Consider the following 25,000-nt stretch of genomic DNA (forward strand, 5'->3'; position numbering starts at 1 on the left):
AGAAGAGTAAAAGATAGAGGTGGGAGAAGATGTGAGTAGAGGAAAGCGGGGATAGAGAGGAGGGACTAGTGTGGAATGTGAAAAGGCATTACAGGAAAGGGGAGGGGTGGAATAGGAGGAGAAGTGGAGGAAGAAATAGAAGGAGAGCGAGCGAGTTGAGAAATTGTGTAGGTTTGAGTCTGTTCATGAAAAAGAGAGAAGGATGAAAGGCGATAAGAGAAGAGGGATGTGGAGAAAAGGAGAGAGGGAGAGTTGGAAGAGAGGTGAGGGAGGGGGGTGGAAGAGAGAGCGAGAGAGAGAGAGAGGGGGGGGGGGAGAGAAAGAGCGGCAAAGTCAGGAATGAGTGTATGTATACTTATCTGTGAGAGTGCGTGCGCGCACATAAGTGTGTGTGTGTGTGTGTGTGTGTGAGAGAGAGAGAGAGAGAGAGAGAGAGATGTGAGGGGCAGAAAGTGAGAGAGAGAGTGAAGAAATAAAGCATGAGAAGAATGAGTGAGAAGAAGAGAAAGATACAGCAAGGCGTCGAAGATGCCCTTGTGTGTGTGTGTGTGTGTGCGCGCGCGTGTGTGTATTTATTTGTTTGTTTATCAAAAAGGAGAGAAGAGGGAAGGAGTTGAATGTATGTGATAAGAGGAAAGGAAAAGCTGGCGGTGGGGTTGCAAGCACAGAATAGTAAAGACACAAGATAGACAGAGGGAGAGGGAGGAATGTGCTCTTTAACTTTAAGTTTACTGGAATACCGCGTGGGGGTGAGGGGGAGATTCATTATGGGCTCTTTAAAAAGAAATGACGCAAAATATTGTACAACAATGTTAAACTAGGCCCATAATCGGGTTCGGATGTCAGACCTGCATGTGTGCACATGTCGGATTTGAGACAAGCAAGAGTTATGAGCGTAAAATAATAAATGGACCTCTACATCCAATAGGGAGTCACCCAATCCTATAACATTCTGCACACTAACTGATGAGCACAATTGTACTAGTCTATCCAAAATTTCCTTCACCTACATTTGACGTGAATAAGAAAATTGGTACCGTTCCATTCGATGAGAGACGAATCAATGTCACTTTTCTTTAAAGGGTACCAGCCATCCATGGGTGAAATTCAGTACCGGAAAAGCGGAATTTCTAACAAAGACTCTCTCTCTCTCTCTCTCTCTCTCTCTCTCTCTCTCTCTCTCTCTCTGTGTGTGTGTGTGTGTGTGTGTGTGTATGTGCGTGTTGTTTGCGCGCGTGTTAGCGTGTGTATATTAATTCAATAAATAAATAAATAAATAAATAAAAATAGACTCTAAAATGTGATACAACATATAGGTTTCTCTGCTTGAAGATCAAGTGAAGCTTTACTGCAAAACGCATTAAGCACAGAGAAATTGTGGAAAGGCTCCACAAAAATGAGCGCATTAAAAATAAACTTCGTCAACAAGACGCAGCACACTGCAAAGTTACGTGTTTTGTTTATATCGTCAAATTGAGGAGGGATTTACCCAAGCATGACGGAAACACAACAAGAAACAAGAGTCAGTTACAATAAATATTATTATTTCACTGTACGTAATGGTATACAACAATGTGACCGCCTGACCCCGACGCAAGTTAACTCCTTAACCTTTGTCAAACCAAACAACACACTAGTTTGTGTCATTATATTAACCAGTTAACTACCGTACTGTTGAAAAGCGTGTATTTAAAAGTTTGGACAGAAAACTCGTCCTTCAAATAGCGATCGACATCAAAGACACATCTAGACAAAAACTTTGCGAAGTCCCAGGTTTAAGAGTTTTTGCCAAGATGAGTGTGATTTTAAATCGATCGATATTTGAAGGACGAGTTTTCTGGCCAAATTTTTAAATAGATGTTTTTCCAGAATACGACAGTTACTGGTTAAACAGCGCAGCAGATATTAAGAGTTGAGGGTCTACACATACAAAATGTGTAGCCAACGAATTGTTATTTCACTTACTAACTACTTTCTTGGACACACCAATACAAACGCTCTCTGACAGTGTGACATGACACACGGCACAATTTTTGTACATTATTTCTGTGTAGTTTTGTTTTTTAAATTCAATTACATTTTTAATCGAATTTTAACACCATGCTTTAGGATCGATAGTTTTTAAAATCTCCTATAATGCAACATTATAGGACTTTATTATATTATGATGAACAGGAAGAAACATGAAGCCTATAGCGCGCAAGAACAAGTTTAAAAGAAACAAAACAAAACAAAAACATGGTTTACACCAGGTGAACCACCGAATTCCTACAGACAGACCAGGAAAAGGTGAGCAAAATGTCTCTCCAAATTAAGTACATATCATCGTCGAAGTATTTAGTCACTGGTTCGAAACCTTAGACATTGTCTGGTTATGTGGTCTTGCGGTGTGACACTCGCTTTCGGATCGGAAGGTCCTGGATTCGAACCTCGCTCGGCGCATAGTTGAGTCTGGAAAAGGCTCTGTACTCACATTCTATCACCTTACTCGGGTGTAAAATGAGTAACTGGCCGTCAACAGCGTTGTCTCTGTCGGGGGAAAATGTTATATCGCCTAACAGGCGTCATGTCTTGTTCTGCATGTTGTGTTGCTGTTGGTCAGGGACCATTTCCAAAGCGCTTTGAGCACGTTTAGTGGATATCGCGCTATATAAAAGCTCAAGTTAAGACATTATTCAGGTCGAGCTGTAGGTCTAGATCCTAGACCTTAAGTAACACATGAAAGTAAAACCGTCGGCTGACATATAATTTACATCCAGGACCTGTTTTTTCATTCTCTGATAGCTACAACCGAGGCAGAGACCTATACAATGAGGTTTTTGGTCTATTGAAGTCAAATAAGAGAGAGAGAGAGAGAGAGAGAGAGAGAGAGAGAGAGAGAGAGAGAGAGAGAGAGAGAGAGAGAGAGAGAGAGAGAGAGAGAGAGAGATATTTACTAATAAAGTGGAAGTCACACAAAATAACACGTACAAACACGCATACACACACTAGAGACTGATAGACTGATAAAGCAGTAATATGATGGTAATACGAAATAAACGATACTGAGGAGTTTGCAGCATTCAACACACTAGATACATATTACATTCTGTATGTGAGTGTGTGTGTTCTCATTGACTACCCTTATCTCATTAGAATATAATTTCAACGGTGTGCTATTTGAAATCACAAAACAATCAATGGGGAGGGGGGGGGGGGGAATAACATTTCAAAGTAGTATTAAAATATGGTACTTTCTGTGAGATCTTAACAGATCCAGCTCTGCTGGTTGTACAGGGGAGGCGCGGGGGGTCACAAAATAATCTTGACTTCACCCAGGATCAATCTCGGTCCCTTTACGTGTGAAACGAGTGTTTACAAACTCAGCTATCTAAACCCCCAATCATCCCATATATTATAAGATTATTTATTTTTAAATTCAAAAACCATTCGCTGTACCAAGCGTTCAATCTGAACATCCACAACAGTAACAACCCAAAAACCTTTATAAATATATCATAATGATAATGTAATCTCATTAAATAAGTACTAAATGATCTGGAGAAACAAACAAACAAACAAACAATTGAAGGTCTAAAGTAACTCTCTGTACTTACGGGGGCCATTCCATTCACACTGTAACCTGAATTCACAAAACCCTGGAAAAGAGAAAGAAAATTAATTAATAATTCTCTTTTAAATATATTTTTTAGCAAGGAAAAAAAAAAAGGCGGGGGCAAAGTACAATTTTATGATTTGTTTGAATCGAGGTGTACTTATTTGCTAATATTGTGTGCAGCTGGGTTTGAATCACATAACCTCGTAAGATGGCAGGAAAGGGGTGGGGGAATTCATATGACTGTCCTGTATGGGAATGTGAGACTAGTCGGACAAAATAAATAACGGTTCTCTGATTACAGACTTCAAGAATAAGCTGGTGGGATAGACATCTTAATTCATCGATGTTTGGAGATCTAAATTTTCCGCCAAAATAATGATTTAAAAATATTTTTTTTAAATCAAAAATTTTAAAAAGATTTGTTTTACCAGTGAGCGGTAAAATGGCAAGCAACATTGAGGATAAATCGTCCATATTCGATAGATCCCTCGAACTGAACTGCGAGGCAACAAAATTTCAAAAATAGAAAAGTACATTCTTAAAAGTCGACGGAGGTGGTTTGGTCAGACTCCCGGAAAACAACTACAAGTATAGCCAATCCCCATGAAAAAAAAAAAAAAAGAAGAAGAAGAAGAAAGAGCAGCATGAAACGTCGTAACCCTGGCGAGACTCGGATAGAGTCAGAGGAATAGCTACACTTGGAGCTGACACTGACTTTCCTCTAACTTATTTAATTGCCTTTCTCTAGAAGGTGGATAGAGGCTTGTGTCGCTCAAGGGGGATTTCAGAAATGTGTTCTTTCGACGATCTGCACCTATCTCAACTTTTTTTAAAAGCCAATGTCAATAGCAACACGACACTTTTTTCCTCTGTCATTCGTAACCGACGTATATCCTTCCGAATCGAAGCTCTCTCAATCTAAAAATAGTTGCTATCTTGTCGACGCTATGACGTATCCTAAAGACTAGTCTCAGACTAAATTTGAAGTCCGGCCTCAGCAAATGGACTAAAACTTGGCCAAACTTAATCCGAAGGTGCCGTGATTTTCGTCTGGGACTAGCTTGGTCAGCTCACATAAAATCCGATTTTTCCCAAGCCCTTGACTAAAGTCAGAGACTTAGCCCTAGTCCGCGTTCATTGAAACTGGCCCAGTTTTTCGGGTTACTTTTTATTATTCATCTCAGAGAAACTTATGATATCTAATTTTTGCCTGAGTTTTTCTTATTTGTTAACTTGGGCGTATTTTTGTGTTGAATGTTAGAAAAACGACTTTTTAAATAGCCTTAACAACGAAACAATCCCTTGTACTTGTTTACATTTTCGTACTCAACATTTTAATCCGACCTGCCTCCTACTTAGTTACTTACTGCCTGCACATAGGGCAGCAATGAAGATCACACATCTTCCTCTGTCCGTGGCCGTCATCTTCAGGGAGCTCCAGATCTCTCCCCATTCTCACCCCTCTCTCTCATCTCTTCTTCAAGTTGCCCGGGACCTTCCTCTTCTCCTTTGTCTATTGGTGTCCCTTGTAGGTCTATTTTGCTGACGTTTCCCTCTCCTTTCTCATAACAAGCCTTATCCATCTCCACATTATTCTCGTGATGATGTCCATGTTATCCATTCCACATTGATCTAGCAGACATTCATTTTTAATTCTATTCGCCCAGTAAATGGTCATGTCCTTCTGAGGCAGTATGTATGAAATGCGGACACTTTGTTCAGGCCTACTACGACAAAAAAAATAATTGGGCCCTGGTATTGTCACCTAAAGTGCACCTGTTGTGGCGATTTAAAAGTATTGATAAAGTGTGGACAAAGTATAAACTTTTCCGGATTATGTATCATCATACAACACAGAAACAAAAATCTTTCCAAGATAAGATTTTTATTAATGACTTAGTAGGGGTGTCTTTTGTGTGTGTGTGTGTAATGTTACAAAAACGATGATGGTGATTCCACAACGACCTCACTAAGGATCTGGTTGTTTCAGTCGACAGTGGGTATTCTTAAAGGAACATATTACTTTGTTTTCATGAGGTTACCGGTACAAACCGTACTATTCTAGATGCAGCTGGAAATTCCCGCCCGTGCAAACTCCAGGGCCCGTTTTCATAAAAGCGGACTAGATTTAGTTATTTACTTGTCTAGTAAATGACTTACTAGTCTTAAGCCTGAGCAAAGTAAGTGACTTTTAAAAATCGGATCAGCAACGCATCCGGTATAGATAATAATTCGTTCCTTTTCGTATTGTAACTCACTTTTGCCATGATAAATCAAATCACCTAATATTGACTGTAGACTGATAGACTACATTGATGTTCATATTTAAACCAATGAAAGCTCCATTGAAATTCAACCAAAAAAAAAAACAACAATCAAACAAACAAAAAAAAAAAAAAACAAAAGAGAAAGTGTGTTCTGGTGAATCACATTATTTCAGTCAGTTACAATGCCAGCAGAGTAACTTTTGTCTTCACTATACTTACAAATCATTTATTTTTGGTTGTTATTTGACGCAAAGCAACTCGAGAACGGATTAGATTCAGTTTTGTTTTTGTTTTGTGTGGGTTTTTTTTAGTTTTTACTTTTTAAAAATGCGTACCTTCGACGATCTGCAAGTATACTTTTTAAAGTCAGTATAAATAGCAAAAGGACAATTTTTGCCTCCGTCCTTCGTAACCGACGTATTTTCCTTCCGAATCGAAGCTCTCTAATCTAAAAATAGCTGCTATCTTTTCGACGCTATGGTGTATCCTAGTAACTAGTCTCAGACTACGGTTGAAGACCTGCCTCATCAAATGACTAAAACTTGGCCAAACTTAGTCCGAAGGACCTTGATTTTAGTCTGGGACTTGCTTAGCTCCCATGAAATCCGATTTTTTTCAAATCCTAGACTAAAGTCAGGGATAGTCAGAGACTAAGCGCTAGTCCGTGTTCATGAAAACAGACCCAGGTCGCACCACAGCAGCTGTGTTAATTTAATCCGTCAAAGTTCTAAATCAGACATAGCCTAAATCAAAAGCTTGCTACACAATAGGTATGTGCCATCGTAACACAGCGACACCCCCTGTCTCTATTGTCATCCCACGTGGTACGTATCAGGTGAGAAGGTAAACTTCCTCACAACAATATACAGTACTCATCTCCGTCGTGGTGGTGGTGATGATGACGATGATGGTGATGATGATGATTCCACAACGACCTCACTAAGGATCTGGTTGTTTCAGTCGACAGTGGGTATTCTTAAAGGAACATATTACTTTCTTTTCAGGAGGTTACCGGTACTTGCGACACATTAAAGTGCCGACTCGGATGCTAAAAGAAGATGAATGAGGACGGGAAGAAAGAAGACGAGGATAAGGAGAACATTATGATGATGACGACGACGGCGATGATGACGATGGAATGACAGTGAAAGCCAGTCTCCATGCGCAAAGGTCAGACATCGATCGCCGACTCGCCGTTCGTTCTCCACTAAATCGTGAACTCGACAAATTCCGCGAGGTTACAATGCGGCCAGGCCACGGGCATAGATCTTTGTCATCAATAATCGCCGGTCCCCTACCCATTGTTATTTAGCGTTACGGTGGGGGTATAGCTAATAGCAGCGACGTGGGTACGGCGGCCACCGCCATCATGGCTTCGACAAGTCTACAGACAAAAATCAATGGGTGGAGGAAAGCACGATCGGCGGACCCGGGTGTGAGTGTGTGTGAGTGAGTGAATGTGTGTGCTATTTTGAAGGTGTGTGTTTGTGTGTTTATGATTGTGCGTGTTGTTATGTGTGAGTTCTGTTACACTAGTGTTTGCCAAACGAACACGTTACGCTCTGAATTCACGACAACATGTCACCAATAATATCAATTTGCTAATCAAGTCCCAAGTAACGATACGATGTCAATGGCAACATCTGAAATCATTGACATCGTTACTTTACAATGAAATGATCATTTCATTGTAAAGTTTACTTCTCCGTAGGTCAACGATCCAATAATGATACATTACAAAATGAAAAACTTAAACAAAATTTTTTTTTTAAGTCAAAGTCCCATTGTGCGCAATCTCATCCAACTGAACAAAATTGAGACTGCATCGCCATCGTAAGTAAAAAAAAAAAAAAAAAAAAAAAAGTTTATTAAGAAGTACTATCATAGCCTTGGCATCGAACACAATTTATTGTAGAGAAATTCATGATTTCCAATTCTGACCATTTCCAAACATACATGGATTACATTTATCTTGCGTCTCCAAGTGTGATGTCATACTAAAACAATAGCCGACACAACAGCATCAAATAAACCGCGTGGTCACCTTTGAAAAACGTTACCGAAAAAAGGGAAGAAAGAAAAGAAACATTTAAGTGATAAATGCACAAGAGTGAGATGGGGTTTGAGGGTAGTTATCAACGAATGACGTGCAAATGATCGTACAAAGACTTTCATCAGAGCAAAGAAACTCTTTTCACCACGCTACACTAACCCAGCTGATTTCCATTCCTTACAAATTCAGTCCATGAAAAAATGTCCTTTCAAAACAAACACCTTTACAATATCTCGAACACTGCTAATTGCCAGAAAAACTTCTTCTTATCTATGTCCATTGGAGTAGTCCATAAAGATTTTAATTTCATTAAGTTTCACCACATCTTGTGAGAATCAAAATCTTATTAAAAACTACAAAGAATTAATCACCATTATGATTGAAAAATGAGTTGTTTTGTTTTCTGGTTTGGTCACACATCATCGGGTCCTCTTAGAGATTCAGTACAAACAGACAATGCTTTTTACTTTTTATATGTTCTGATAATTACAGCAACACTCCAAAAATAACAGATGTACATTCTTTCACCCTGGCGAGAGATTCATGACAACTTGGGGATTTTTTTAAAAATATAAAGCGCAATACCCACTAAACGTGCTCAAAGCGCTTTACAAGGGGTCCCTGGACAAGAGCAACAGTGCAATAGCTGCACATAGATCGGAATTTGCTTTCATAAAACTCATTTGAAGAAATAAAATCCAAATCTTTGTTAACGAATTAAAGGCATTTCCCTGGATTTACCAAGCTCAATGCACTTTATAATCCTTCCATTTATCCAGGGGTGAGAATGACTGGCCACAAAAAAGGAGAACATTTTTCAGCGCGTACATCATGACCTGCATATATGTATACGTCGACATACCCGTCCATGCGACTATAACCCATAAATATGGATTTAATTCAAATTTACTGAGGTGCAATTTCTTGACACCACTCAGGGTGAATTTCAAAAGTTGAAAGACTAATTATAACAAATAAAATCTAATCTGCTTAAAATTTTACCATTTGATCATACAATGTCAACACCTACCATCCACCCCCATTTTTCACTTTTAAAAAATATTTATATGATTTGTTGGTATGATGTGGAGGTAGTTATAGTGCTAATGGCAGAGATGATGGTGTGGTAGTTGTAGTAGTTGTGATAATGGGAAGGATGCTATGGTGGTCATAGCAGTGGGGATTGTCGGGATGATGATGATGTCGATATGGTGGTTGTAGGGATGTGACGATGTGGTGTTGGTTACAGAAGTAGTGGTGGTAGATATGATGATGTGGTATAGTTGTAGTAATGGCGGTGGTAGGGATGATGATGTGGTGGTAGGTGTAGTAGTGGTGGGAGGGATGATGATGTGGTGGTAGGTGTAGTAGTGGTGGGAGGGATGATGTTGCGGTTGTAGTTGTAGTGGTGGTAGGGATGATGATGCAGTGGTTGTAGTAGTAGTGATAGGGATTAGGATGTGGTGGTGTTAGTAGGAATGGAGACGTAGTTGTAGTAGTGGTGGTAGTAGAGATGATGATGTAGCAGTGGTGGTATTGGTAGGGATGAAGATGTAGTAGTGGTGGTGGTACGGATGATGATGTGGTGGTGGTGGTACGGATGATGATGTGGTGGTGGTGGTAGGGATGATGATGTGGCGGTAGTTTTAGTGGCGGTATTGGTAGGGATTAAGATGTGGTGGCAGCTGTAAATGTCGATAAAGGTGATGATGTGGTGGTGGTGGTAGGGATAATGATGTGGTGTTGGTTGTAATAGTAGTAGTGGTAGGGGTGTTGATGTAGTGATTGTAGGGAGTATTTTTTTTATACAAAGAAAAAATTTTAAAAGGCGGAATTGTGATGGTGATGGTCGGAGATGAACCACCATTTAAGCGGAAATCTGCCTTTAGCCTGAAGATTCTCAACCCTGATTTATTCCTCAAGCAGGGAACACTGACACTTAACTGATCACTCAAAACGAATCTTATATCAATGAAGGATTTTCGATCCCGTTAAAAATAATACATAATAACCTCAGGTGGCTAAAACATATGTTTACAAAAATATTTCCTCTGGGTTTAAAAGACAGAAAAAAAACCCTGATGAAAACTTGGTACAGATTATACCACACTTAGAATTATGTGAGACACACCTAACAACCTAGGTATGTGAATATAATAACCCAGTCCATCATTGACATCCTGATATATTCAAATATGGTTATTAAAACTGGGGCATTTCGAACAAATGACTGTCCTACATATTTTGTAAAAGAGTTTATATATAACAAGGCTATGAATTTTAACTTGAGCTCAGTGTAGCACAGCAAACAAGAGTTCTTGGGAAAATACTTAATGCGTTAAAAAAATAACAGCCCATGATTCAAAATTTTCAAAATGATGAAAGATAAATGGAACTTTGATTTTAAAAGTTTCCCAGTAATTCTGACTTTCAGGTCGTTTCACAAGAGTCAAAAAGGAAGATGATGTGATCCAACAAACCTGAGTTCAATTCTTGATACCCATTATCATTCTGTAGTTGAAGTATTAACTATGTTCCTTCCTTGAGAATAAAGAAACTGACTAGGCATAAATTTCAGAGACTTAAATTTCATACACATTAGCTACTCTAAGAATCTGTAATAGATAAAGCTGCACAAATTAAATTATACTGACATTCACTAACAAAATGTTTGTTTTTTAAAAAAACATTTTGGCCACATACTGACCAATTAAAATGAATTGAAACTTTAGCAGACTTCGGTTTAGAATAATATAAGTATAAGTGGGGGTCATTTTAATTGAGCAACACATGAAGTTTAAGATTTTTGCTCGTCGTAAGTTCTACATTAGAGGTACCAATTGGATAATTGAAACTTCTCCTATACTCGTGAGACGAAGGAAAGCTCTGATGCTATAAATATAACCATGATTGCAGAGTTTGAGTTATAAAACAGTGGAAGCCCAGAACATTTAAAGTCAATTTCTGTACAATGACAGAATAGGTTTAAAACATATCTGACTGCACAATCATTTCTAAAATCATTCAACACTCTTCCATCAACTTGCAGCAGCAGTACCTTGACTACATTCAAAATGTTAAAAATAATGCACTGACAGACCCAGACGTGTCAACAGTGCCAATAATTTCTAAAACCTGAAATGTGTCTCACAGACAATGTAAGCCTCTCGCTCACCCCAAAATTTCTAAACTGAAAATTGAATCTTCGCAAAAAAAAAAAAAAAAAAATCCCAAAAAATAAAAAACGATATAATTTATAAACAAAATATGAACAGCACCTTTCACTTTCCTCGGTTGTGGGTAGTGTTGATGATGACGATAATATGGTGGTGATAATGGTAATGATGATGAAATCTTGTGATGGTTGAAGTAGTGAAGATGAGGTGACAGTGGTTGTAGTTGTGATAGTAGTGATCATAATGAGGTGGTAGAGGTGGTTAAGTTGGTAGTGATTTAACGATATGGATATGACTATGTATTGGTTGCTGTGTGGTGGTGGTGAGATGTAATGAGGTGGTAGTCGTAGTGATAATGATGTGGAGGCAGAAATGCTAGAAGAGGCAGTGGAGGTAGTAGTGGTAAAAACAATGCACTTTCCCCATTTATCCTCGCCTTCCTTCTCTTGCACCTCTTCTTGCATCCACATCCAACACCCTCTCCATACATTTACATTGTTTCCACATTTGACAAAATGCAATATTTTGTAGCCTTACATATTTGTGTTTTGTTTTTTGTCTCCTGACGAAGAACAAGGGCAGAAATGTTGTTTGTTTTCTGTTGTTCCCTTATATACAAGTCACATATATACTCGCATTATCTTCCTCTCCAGTTTTGAGGTTATATGTTTTAGAATTAGTAATCTGTACAGAAGATGACGTGTTGATGTGACTGTAAAGATGCTGAGATGAATGTGACTCATCAAGGTAATGACAGAGGCGGCTACTACCAAACCTAATTCCTGACAGGAAATTGATGGAAGTTGTCAGTAACCTAGAATTGTTTGCAACTTAGATTAAGATTTTCATCCAGTCAAATCAGAATGTTGGCAACTCTGTATCAGCAACTAAACTGATGTCAGAAATCAAAGAAGAGCATGATCCATAATTCCGTAAGTCTACTGACTCTATTTTCTTATTATAGCAGAACCTGCATCTTCCTTCAAAATAATTTCTTAGAATCATTGAGAAACTAGGGAGCAGCAATCAGTGCAAGATAAAGATCTGAGAGCAAGAAAGAAAAATACAAAAATAAAAAAAAAACATCCCAAAAAATCAGTCTGCCTTGACTGGGAGAATAAAGATCTGAACAAGTGTGTATGAAACGGTGCCAGACAAAGCAAGAAAAGTACAATTTTTTCCTTTCTTGCTTTATCTGGCACCGTTTCATACACACTTGTTCAGATCTTGACAACTCTTTTATAATATAACAATTCAACCACACTGACTGCAGCAATATAATAATCAGAGATGATAATGACAATTTGCCAAAAAGGAGGAAAATGCATCAATCAGTCCATCAGTCAAACTCAAACCAAATGCAAAAATAACAATAAAATAATAATATTATGGTTACCCAATATTGTGTAATATATAATACTACTAGTACTGATGCAAAGCCATTCTTATTAGACCTAACTTTTCATTAATAATTGATACTTTAATAAGCAGGCTACAATTTCTTTTGTCAATGCCAACCTCGTGGTTATGCAGTTTATAAATCAGCCTCATTAATTATTATTTTTTAAAAAGAGACTTTGAACAATTGCTCTCTAAGTAGATCATCCTTGCTTAGATAATTATATCATCCGTTTTTTGTTTGTTTGTTGCTTTAGGTCTCTTCCAACACAACTGAGGTTATATGAGAGACCGCTGAAACAAAAAAACAAGCAATCTAACAAAAATAGTACAAATGTAAATCAAAATCATAACCTTAAGATATCATAAGCTAAATTATAAATAACCAAGAACAAACAGGCAGAAGATTTACAGAAAAAAAATATCCCTGTCAAAAATACAATCGCAAACCAAAGAAGCAGGATAGGCTAGTAAAGAGAAGAAGAAACGACATCACTATCGGATCGTACACCCATGCGAACATCATAGGTATATGATTCAAGGGTGATGCTCCCATCCAACCACCCGCGATTATATCATCCGTCTAAAACCAGATGACTGCTATAAGAAAATAGTCGTAATGAATTTTATTTTATTTGTAAATGGAACAGAAGACAACCAGTTAAATTTAGGAGATTGGCTTGGTTTTACTTGCCCCTTTCCACTTTCCTATTGAAATATTTCTCATGACGTTACAGACTGAAGAGGGGATGGGGTGGGGGGGGGGGGGGGGGGGGGGGGGAATAAAATAAAAATAACCATGTACTCACATAATCATGAAACGCTTTCGCTTCACTACTGTGATCACATGTTTCTCTCCTCTCTGGGGCAGCACAATACAAATCCCAAAACACACTGTTGAAGAGAATGATATAAAAATTAATCACAGCAGTCAGGATAAGAGACTACAATCTCACCAAAACAAATATTAATTTAAAGAAAGCCCAAGCCTTCCATCGTATTATCTTCTTTTTTTTTTTTTTAACGACTAGGATGCCTCTTTACATGGAGAACATCAAGATCATCATTCTATTTAACCACAAAACAATAACCCTTTGTAAATATCAATTATAAAGCCATCTATAGAAAATAATCGTGTAATAGTGCTAATCTTATGACTTCTTCAGGCCCTATTTTTCATTTTTCACAAGTTTGATTGCAGACAGTCGGTGCCATACTATGTTATTCTTCCTTAAATTTTAAGTTCTAATCAACAGAGAGCATTAATACAATGAACCTTGAAGGTTATTTATAAGGCAGCCTTGTAATGTGATGGATTATTCCAAGGAAACATCTAGAGTTGTGATAGAACACTGGCACATATGATGAAAAAATGATTAAAATGTTATAGGGTACTCTTAATTGGAAAAACGTGGAACTTTTCTTTTTTAATGAACTGATTGATTGGTAAAGAATGGTAAAGGACTGATTATGCAGATCATTTAAGGAATACTTATGGAAACAAGTAAATTTCCAAAATCATTCAAAACAATCTTTGACAGTCAAGGAACTAAATATTTGTATTCATACCAAGGCATTGGGATGGCAATCAAAGACATTGCATTCAAAAGATACAGACTGCTACGTTTGTTTTTTCTTATGAAGAAACCAGACTTCTTATTCTCTTTTATCAGAATAACCAAGCCTCCCATTTTGAAGGATGTGTTATGAAAATGTAAGAAATGATCTTATGATCAAGAACTAAATTCTATTGCACTAATTTTTGCCCTTTTCAATAAGCCATATAAAGTGCAACATGACATGGTCCAAGTACAAGGCAATGACATCATGCTAATGTAATGAATTTTATCAAGAGTGCAAAACTGGCCCCCTTGACCAAACAGTGATAGGGCTGCATTTAGAACTGGTCCCCAAGTTGAGAACCAAAAATTATCTTTCCTTTGTTCCCTGGTTCTTAGACTATTCGCCTTTCTCACATACTCCCACTACTAGCGGTGCACTCCAACAACTTTACACTGTACGCAACATTCTCTCTCACTAACTCTCAAAGCAATTCCGTCCTCGAGAAGGTTCAAATTCAATTATCAAAAAGGACCTTCTCGAGGAACTGGACCCAATATCAAGGTAGAAAAGGGACTGGAACTAGACTTTGCTGTTCTCATTTCCCAGAAACTGAGAACTGCAGTCCTTAAGCAAGCTTGGAACCGCTCAACACCAGTGACTGGGTAGCTAGGTCTGTTAGGTTTGGTGGAAAGTACTTTAAATCTCCTATCCACTGGGCAGCAAGCAATTGCTACAGTTAATATAATAACAGAATGTAGGATAAACATCAGCTCCACAGGACTTGTGACTCTGTGGGATAACTGCGTAATTGGAAGCCCTGTCTCCAATTTTTGAGATGTATTCAAATCTCCAAAGAAGCCCTACACCCTGGAGGAGACTAGTTGAGTCAAGATTTGTCAAAACTCAATGAAACTGTCTTATAACCCAAAATGATGCATTCTGTCATTCGAGCTTATCATCCCTGATGTTATAAACAATTTACAATATCGGGAATCCCAACCGCCCCTGTCCACCCAGCAATGATTGGGGAACTGGGTGTTATATATGGTGGAAAGAACTTTGCAATAAGACACTGGCATCCTATCCAAAGGGGAGCTAGTAATTACTATTGTCCCTTTAATGCTATAAAAACTAGGATAAACTCCGCCTCTATGGGCCTTGTAGAAAACATCTCTCTTTTTTTTTTCTTAAAAAAAAAAAAACATAATGTGAACTTACCACCACCAAGAGTGAAGAAATCCTGGGGGCTCCCCCAATGTTATGTTTTTCTCCCATCGTATCTGAAATAAAAATAAGAACATAAATTTTAGAAAAACAATCCCTGTTACAGTCAACCTGAATGATCCTTTACTTAAAGTTGGTGATTAAAAAGACATTTCATTACCAACTCAATAAATAAGAAAGTGGCTACAGCACTTTCCATTTGATGAAACAAAACATCATAATACCAAACTTGCCAACTTTTCAGAGACAAAATTTGGGGTAAATTTGGATTAAATCTAGAATCTTTATGAAGAAGAGATGATGATGATGGTACTAGGTGATAATGATGATGACGACAAAGACAATGATGGTTTGTCTGAAATAATAAAAAGAAATCAAAATCGAGAAAATTGTTATATATTAGGGAAATTGGAACGATAACAAAAACCATGAATGTGCCAATCATATCAAGAGGTATGTAACATACAGCAAATTGTAGTTGAAATTAAATGTACAGCATTAAAGTTTTAGCTCCCTTGACAGAGTCAAGTGATATGGAGCCTAGTCAGAAATAAAATGGGTGACAATGACAATAATAGCATAATTTTCTTTTTACACTGTTGTGCTTTTAGGAAAGGCATTTAGACACATGACCCCAATCAACTCAGGTGTGAAAGAGTTCATACGAGAACTATTTAATTTCTTTAATGATACTGATAAGGTAACTACTAGGCCCAGAGAAAATGTAAATTTGTTTCTATAAAAATAGCCTTGTGGAATAACATATACCACAATGAGCGTCATGAATCCATTAAGTTGGGTAATATAGAATTGCTCATAATATTTCACTTAAAAATTTGGAGGTAAAATAACTTAGGGCATTCTGTTAACTCCAGGTGAAAAAATTCTCAACAGCGATTGATGTGATTCTCATACTGTGGTATACTACATTCTATTTGTTTATTGATAACCTTGTAGCAGGCATTAAATTCTATAAGGCAGGAACTTTTGTCATTTCCACCAATGTAAAACAGTACTTTCAAGAGAAAAACAAATATCTAATTCTCACCTCTGAGAGAAAAGTCTGTGCTGATTTCTGTGCCCCAACATGAAGCAAATATTCATAAACGTATAATGCAAGTCTGTAGGATGGAAAAAAAATATCATTAACATTATGATTTCATTTTTTAAAAAGAGTACAATCTGTTGCTTTCTTGAATACATTATCTCTACAACAATCCAAACCATGGGTGAAAGTTACTCAATGATATTAATCCTGCAAAGGCAGGTGCTCAGAAAAAAAATCCTGCAACTACCAATAAGAGGAAAAAACAGAAGTGCGGTTAATTATATTATTATACAGTTGCCGGTTTTTCATTTTCGAATTCCGGCCAGACCAAAAAAAAACGGCGAGACCTCTTTTTCAAAAATAATAATCCGGCCATGCCGGATTTTTCCGGCGAACTTTCACCCATGATCCAAACACAGTCAAGGCACAGTGCCTCCTCTGTACTCAGGGAAGTTGGTGTTTTGCTGTGTCACTGATATTCTACAACTTGAATGAAATGTAAAAGGCAACAACTAACAAATCATACAAGTAAGGGCCACTTGCTAGATGATCTCATCCTAATGAATCCATTACATTTACTCAACATGGATGAACGAGGAATCTATTTCTAAGCGAAAATAGCGAAAAACAGCACTGTGATTAAAAGCATTAGCATTGCAATTGCAACAAGTTTAGATAAGATACCGAGCAACAGATCTAAACAAAAACTGAAGAACTGAGGAACGTTGGTAAAGGCTAGACATTTTGGTCAGCTTTTATGCCTCTTTTTTTGTTTATAATGAATCTCCCTCTCCAACAGACTGCCACATTCTAACTCTAATATTGGAGACAGTACACAATATGGATTACATCAAGTATTTATATTTTTTCATAATAGACTACAAGACGGAATACTAAATATTCTCTAGTGAATGTTTGAGAACATTTTGTAATGAATGATGTAACGAAATAGTAAATTGTCTCAAAACGGTATTATAAGATCAATCGATCCAAATAAAGAACTTTGAGACTTTTCAAATGTAAGAAATTGTATCTGTACGCCACTGTAACGATGACAAATTAACCCAAATTTTCATAATTGTGTCTATAAATTATAAATTAAATTTCCAACAATCATTTCATCAAGATTTAATACCTCTTAGATATGGTGGATCACAACCATTTTTTAAAAAAAAAGAAAAGATTAAATCAACAAGAGGAATCCATGCAAAATATTATTTGTTGACCAACTTATTTTTAAGTGAGAGCTATCATTTGGTTGAGCCAAGCCATCAGTCAAAGGCAGGATAAATGATAGGGAGTTGTTACCAAACAAAAACCTGTCAGCTGAATAAAACAGACAAATCAGGAAAACAAGGGGGAGGAAACTGGAAATAGTGAGGGATACAGCTATTCCGACTCGGGTCTGGTCAGTCTGCCCTGGCTATTCAAAATCAATGTGTGCAATCAACGGATTTATTGAGTCTGAAAAGTCTCCCATCGCAGTATAGTTTTTTTGTTTTTATTAATTTATTCTAATTATTGATAATTACCTACATAAAATTGATGGAAATAAAAATAACAATAATGGTGTAGTACTATCAAAAGGTAGTCTAAACCTGCTTTATTTGATGAGAAAGACAAAAATCATTGGAAATACAGTTAGAAATTATGAAGAAAAGAGTTAAAACTCTTCAAAAGGAACAAAGGTCAGTCAAAGTATCTGTGGTCTAAAGTTAAAGCTTTTCTAACAACATAACAGGATGTCCAAATAAAAGCAGGACGAAAAAAAAATATTGTTAGACAAGTAACAATCCTTCTATAATCCAAGTAGGGGTATGAGCTGAGTCAGTGTGATATGGGCAAAACAGTATTTCTCCTGAACTGTATCACAGTTCCACCATCTGCCCGCTGCCCACATTGGAATTTGAGTCTGAATAGCCACAGGAGACTATTTAGGCTCCAGTCCGAATTGCCCCTTCGTTTCCGGCAACCAATGCCAATAGATCAGTCTATATTTCAGGACTTACTATCTACAAGTACAAGGCACACTTAGAGTGGACAAGAACCCAACATCTGGGAAAACCAGACCTATGACTTGACTTGATATGAAGACGAGCCCTCCAGAGAACCCCAGCCCCAAGGTCTAGTATGAAAGTCTGAAAGGCTATTGTTGTATCAATACAAAAATACATTTAACATCCAATTCCAATCAGGTTTTCTCAGCTATCAAATTCAAATATCATGGGATAGAGGGAAGTCCACCAACTTGAAAAGTGATGTTTATTTCGTATTTCCATTGAGGATTGATTGTATCAATAATTCTACTTTTTTTTGTCAACACCAGTCAGGATGGATTATGTGTAGCTATCTAAAGTTAATCGATTTTTAAAACGCCAATGTCTAGGTACTTCAGACAACTTCCCCATTGCTGTCTGTTGGTTTTCACAGTTCGGTTCCACTCGGCATTATATTTTATAATTATAAACTATCTAAGTTTAACACTTAGTCTAGTGACTCGTTGTAGTGTTATTGGAATGATGGCAGGTGGAATTTTTAGTTGAATAAAACAAGTATAAATATAAAAGTGGGTTTGATAGAAGCTTGTTGGGATTAAAGACAATTTAGAGTAGGAGATTGTAATGACATGACATACGAGGATGGTACTGGAGGAAGGGACATTACTCAATTAAATGTCACTGACCAAATCAGTGACACAACTGATAGATATCAAAACAAGACGTGTGTTTGTTATTATGTACACGATTGCGTTACACAGAACATTTTGGTAGACAAGGGGAGGTGGAGCAAATCATAGCCGCAAATCTCATTTTTTCTTATATCGACGATATGCATGTAAAGGTAAACAAACTTAGATTAATGATTCTAGCTGGATGTAAACATAGAATGTTGTGATCACATGGGTGGGTTTCATAACTGGAACAGCTATTATTCGAAGAGTTTGAATGGGCATCCTCGTGTGCACGTAGGGTCGTTGCAAGTTAACAAGAAAACCCAAGACCGGGCAGACATCAAAATTATTTACACGTCCATTAAAGGTATGTACAAATAAACAAATTTAATGAGTTAATTACATACTTTTCTCTTGCTTGAGCATCCGAGGGGACGGTAGATCCTTTCCCTTTGGCGTACATGCTGAGGGCTGAACTGTCACGCACCTGTCAAGCCATCAAGGACGACACTGACCCCGTTTCCATACCAACATCAAGTCGGGGATGTCAGTCAGTTTTCGCTGATTGGTGGATATAAATAGTCCAAATGCCGTGCTGTAAAACTGATTTTCACTAGTTCCACACAGTTCGGCGACAAAGACGCTTTGGCGACTTGCCAGTTATCTAGTTTGATCGGATCCGAGTTACTCTCGGACTCATGTCCGTCAATATTATTATTATTATTATTATTATTATATTATTATTATTATTATTATTATTATTATTATTATAAGACCATACCCAATTCTTGATTTTTATTTATTTTGCCTAATGATATAGATAAAGCAACATACGATTTAATGTTAAGATTTTAAGGCACATCTTGTTCACTTTCCATTTCCCATGACCTTGTACCGCTCGCTCTCTGGAGAGAAAAAATTAGGCTAAATGTTACGTAATCATGATTAGAAGAAATGGATAAAATTTCATCTGAATATTACAATTTAAAAACGAGTATGGTTTATTTAAATATTTTATTTGTCTATATTGACAGTGACAATATACACCACTTGAGGTCATTCAAAAGGCAAGCGGAAACCCTAGTCATTTCGTTGCTTGGGTCTAAACCGTGTGCAAGCACAAATATGTGATACTCACTCAAAACTGCAACATGGTTCCCTAAAACGGTGGTCAGTGGCCAGTTCTGCTATCGATATATTACCAATACGAATGCTGACTTATGATTTATTTTGACATTACTGCATTTTACATAAACGAAAGGAATGAGAATCATTTCTGATGACCGCCCTGGGACTCTCTTTTGAGACGCCTCATACATTATACATGCGCATGTACCAGCGATTTGAGAATCGGATCTTGTCACCCACATCGAGTCGATCATGGGAAAAATCTAATTCATCCCATAAGTCGACATAATTTTTATCTATCCATTGGAAATCGGATCATGCGATGCCCACTGTAAAAAAAAAAAAATGCGAGATACCGTTGCTATTATGATAATTATTATTATTATTATTATTATTATTATTATTATTATTATTATTATTATTATTATTATTATTATCGGCAACTTAGTCTGGTGTTGGTAGTCGGTATCATCGTGGCCTTCGTAAAGTTACTTCTAGACCATTTCATGGTATATTCGTGAATAATTCACCAAAAACAATTATCACATTGACCCACTTAATTTCCAAGTAGCATAAATATAAAACTCTTTACATCCTTATTCTTATATCAGGAACTCCTAACCCGAATGGTATTATTATTATTATTATTATTATTATTATTATTATTATTATTATTATTATTATTATTATTATATCATATGATGTCATGGCGGAAGGATGTAATTTTTATTTATTTATTTATTTATTATTATGTGATCAAAGTGAACTTAACTACAGAATTATAATATTATTGTAATGTAAAATAATCGTTCAATTATAGATATATCATATAAATATATTTGATGTTTGGGGAGTCTTGTTGATCTTTCATAAGATGTGAAACTGTTTTATTGCTTTCACCGTTTCACGAATGCCATGTTACATGAGCTAATTATGGAACTTATTGTTTTAGTGGCGCGATGTCTGTATTTTTCAATTTTATTTACAGGTCTGACGTATTCGATCCGCTATAGGTGCAGATTCAATAATAATACTTAAACATTAAACATCGCCATGACCTATATTCCTCGAGATTTTGCTCAATAGTTTTTGGTGTGCTGCAAGACCGGTTGGTGTTGGAAGAGTCCATTTTTCGGGGGAAATTTTGCCTTTTTTCCTCCTCGTCTTCGCCATTACACTTTTTTATATCATCGTATTCTAAGCTCCAACTTCACTGTTTCTCGGTCATTTTCGTTACCTTCCTGCTTCTGTAATTACTCAACAATAAAGTAATACCTCATATAAACTTGGAAACTTACTCTTTTAAAAGTAGCTCTCATTTGTCAATTATTTGTTTATCTCTGAGGCTTTAACTGTATAGTAAGAGAGAGGTTGCGTGTGTGTGTGTATGTGTGTGTGTGTTGTGTGTGTGTGTATGCCTGTGTGTTTATGTGTTACTTTTGTTTATTTTTTAAGTTAGACTACTTTTTTACTCTTTCCCTCTCACTCTTCCTATCACAATAAAAGAAGCAAAAGAAAAATATTTGCATCAAAAGAGGCCAAATAGTTCCTTAGTAATATTGCAAATACTATGGTTAATGCCTTTGTTAACTAACATTATAACGTGTGACAATTGGACACCCCCTGATATTTTTAAATGAAAAATAACCCTGTGATCCTTTAACTAGTGCATCAATGCTGCATTCATTTAAATACCATTAAGATTACCACTTTAAAAAAGAAATAGAAAATAACAATAATAATAAAAATCATCATCATCATCATCATCATCATAAATAATAATAATAATAAATAATAATAATAATAATTAATAATAATAATAATAATATAATATATATATATATTATTATTATTATTATTATTATTATTATTATTATTATTATTATTATAAAAACCAGGTAAATCAGTGTTTACAATGAGTTGATGTTTACTACTTGGATACGAAATGTAGGGCGCTATTAATATTAGCTACCATTATGCGAGTACTATGTTATATTTGGGAATTTATCCGCAATAACTGGTCTAATCACATATTTTATTATATACGTGCGAAGTTTCTTTCCCAGAAAAAACTTTAAAGTTTACTTTTTACTCCCGATCTTTATTCAACCTGTTGCAAGTTGGGGCGTACATTGCGCCTCGGATAGAGTCTTGACCTCTAAATGTGACCAACACGCTTTACAAGGGGTCCAAAGCAACAGCAACATTTGTTTTGTAGGATGAGACATAACGCCTGTGAGACGGCATTATGTCTACTTTTTTTTTCTTCTAGAGACAAAGCTGTAACCACCCAGCAGCGCATCATTTTACAGGGGCTGCCCATTTTGTCACAGGCCCAGTTTGTCACAGACCGAATTTGTCACAGGCTCACTTTGTCACAGGCACAGATTGTCACAGGCTCCAGAGTAGCCCAAGTAGGCGAAAGATGATTTTTTTTTTTTATTTTATTTATTTATTTTTGCCTTTAAATGACTGTAAATGTGATGTACAAAATGGTGTACAACTACTTAAGTTTTATGTTGTCCTGCATATAGGAAATTTCGATACCGGTTTATTTGTATTACTCTGAGCAATTGAATTTACTCTTCTCATAATGTCCTGTTGCAATGGACATGTTTTTCACACAAACTGTTTTGATCGGTTTGCAAACTTTAAAAAGAAACATAAGACTGTCTTTAAAAAAGACTCGTGAAGAAGATCGCTGTGTTATTTCATTTGAGTTTTTGAGTATTGATGGCAGAAATAATTACAACACTTTATTATTCTATTTATAACTTAAGTTTGTTTTATTCTCCACCTTTAAATTGGTGGTGTGGAGATAGTCCCTCTAAATTGTCAATTCAACTTTTGTTCAATTTTTTTTTTCTTTTTGTATGCAAATCAAAGCAAATTACTCTGTAAATTTTATAAGCAATGAATGTTCTTTCGTTCAAAAAAAAAAATTGAAAACTAAAATTCAATTTATACAATCAATCAATCAATCATATTTACTCTTTTAAAGAGTGTCAGTGATAACTTACACCAGTCGAGGAAGGGTCTGGTCTGCCTGTGACAAACTGGGCCTGTGACCACGGAGGTTGCCCATTTTCTCACAGACCCAGTTTATCACAGGCCCACTTTGTCACAGGTGATCAGAGGCTTGAGCCAAGAACCACCTCTTTCTTTGTTGTCCTCGATTATGAGTTAAATGGTCTTAGATAGTTTACATTGCGTGCGTTTTTGTATCAAAGTTTGTCTCTAAAGTATAATAATATAACAAAAATGCGGCTATGTGGTCTAGTGGTATGACACTCGCTTTCGGATCGGAAGGTCCTGGGTTCGAGCCTCGCCCTCGGCGCATAGTTGAGTCCTTGGAAAAGGCTCTTTACTCACATTCTCTCACCGTACTCAGGTGTAAAATGAGTACCTGGCCGTTAACAGCGGTGTCTTTGTCCGAAAAATTGTAATATCGCCTAACAGGCGTCATATCCCGTCATAAATGTTAAATGTTGCTGTTGGCCAGGGACCCCTTGTAAAGCGCTTTAAGCACATTTAGTGGATATTGCGCTATATCAAAAAAAAAGCTCAGCAAAAGCTCAAGCTCATAAAAGAAACGACATAGATACAATTTCAACAATCAATAAATGTTTTTTTTCGGAAAATAAAATAACAAACAATTGGAAAATAAAATTCAATTCATACAATCAATAAATCAATCAATCAATCAGTTATTCATTTACTCTTTTTGAGACTGTCAATGATGACTCCCATCATGCATTGACTTTGAGCTTTGAGCGCAAGTTTATTTTTCAATTTTTTTCCCCAGAAAAAACATTGATTGTCGAAATTTGAGCAAACTGACAAACTGGTATGCTTCCCAGTTACCAGGCCATTGATAGGTGACTGCATTTCGTTACTTTTTTTGTTTCCGAGTCTAAAAGTAAAAGTAAGAAGTCTCTCTCTCTCTCTCTCTCTCTCTCTCTCTCTCTCTCTCTCTCTCTCTCTCTCTCTCTCTCTCTCTCTCTCTCTCTCTCTATCTATCTATCTATCTATCTTTATATATATATATATATATATATATATATATATATATATATATATATATATATATATATATATATATATATATATCTTATTCCTTCTCTTCTATCGATCCACCTATCTCCCTCTCCTTCTCTCTTAAAAAAAATACGCAAACAAGAGCCCACACACAGACACACACACGTACACTCATAAGTTTATTATAACACGATAATCCCTACTTAATTATTTGTGGTTTCTTTGATTAGATGAAAAGTCTAGTGCTGTATCCAAAGGGTAACAAGTTGTGCTGGTTGAAAGTACCTGCACTGTGCGCTTAACGCTTCAGAAGCCTGGATTTCTTAAAAGCGCTTTAGGGCCACTTGAATGACACGCATCATATAATATATTTCCAATCGGCAGAGAGGCAGGCCACATTCACAAGATGATCACTGATGAAGAATTTCAAGACCTGCTTCAACAACTGGTAGAGACATCCAACTGCATCAAGGATGGCTGGTTTTTGGACACCGTCAGGGTAAGCCGCCTATGACCAAAGATTGGTTTAAATCCCTACCTTACCCATAACCCTTTAAAGATATGCTCTAACAACCAAATACTAATAAGTTCTCCACATTATTTTTAAAACAACAACAAAAATCAAGAGCATCTATATAGAGCAATGTCCACTAAACGTGCTCAAGGCGTTTTACAAGAGGTCCTTAGCCAACAGCAACACTTAACATGTGGGACAAGTACGATAAGAAAATGAAAGTAAAGAGCCTTTTCCGAGGACTCAACTTTGAACCGCTCAGAGCGGGTCTCGAACCCAGGACCTTCCGATACGAAGGCGAGAACCATACCCACTAGACCAC

General features: G+C 36.8%; 2 protein-coding genes across 19 annotated transcripts in view; one reads left to right on the forward strand and one right to left on the reverse strand.

The window, feature by feature from the left end:
• The window catches only part of LOC144962246 (single-stranded DNA-binding protein 3-like), a 66,039-nt gene extending 46,492 nt beyond the window's left edge, over positions 1–19,547 (reverse strand). For 4 of the 8 annotated variants that reach the window (XM_078895184.1, XM_078895177.1, XM_078895159.1 and 1 more), the window contains exons 1-5: positions 19,406–19,529; positions 16,328–16,400; positions 15,274–15,335; positions 13,302–13,386; positions 3,597–3,638 (exon numbers count right to left, since the gene is read on the reverse strand). In XM_078895184.1, coding sequence (XP_078751310.1) covers positions 3,597–3,638; positions 13,302–13,386; positions 15,274–15,335; positions 16,328–16,400; positions 19,406–19,461 — 318 coding nt within the window. In that variant the 5' untranslated portion in view covers positions 19,462–19,529. Of the gene's footprint in view, positions 1–3,596; positions 3,639–13,301; positions 13,387–15,273; positions 15,336–16,327; positions 16,401–19,405 lie in introns of all 8 variants that reach the window. The other 4 variants (XM_078895190.1, XM_078895170.1, XM_078895197.1 and 1 more) reach the window with 3 other exon arrangements.
• The window catches only part of LOC144962295 (ubiquitin-like-conjugating enzyme ATG10), a 33,373-nt gene continuing 26,695 nt past the window's right edge, over positions 18,323–25,000 (forward strand). For 3 of the 11 annotated variants that reach the window (XM_078895221.1, XM_078895203.1, XM_078895250.1), the window contains exons 1-3: positions 19,241–19,365; positions 23,932–24,004; positions 24,549–24,663. In XM_078895221.1, coding sequence (XP_078751347.1) covers positions 23,976–24,004; positions 24,549–24,663 — 144 coding nt within the window. In that variant the 5' untranslated portion in view covers positions 19,241–19,365; positions 23,932–23,975. Of the gene's footprint in view, positions 19,366–22,398; positions 22,541–23,931; positions 24,005–24,548; positions 24,664–25,000 lie in introns of those variants that run through there. The other 8 variants (XM_078895243.1, XM_078895224.1, XM_078895217.1 and 5 more) reach the window with 7 other exon arrangements.

This window comes from Berghia stephanieae, chromosome 1 (assembly GCF_034508935.2).
Source record: "Berghia stephanieae isolate SIO BIC M18660-M18661 chromosome 1, UCSD_Bste_1.3, whole genome shotgun sequence".
NCBI classification, from domain to species: domain Eukaryota; kingdom Metazoa; phylum Mollusca; class Gastropoda; order Nudibranchia; family Aeolidiidae; genus Berghia; species Berghia stephanieae.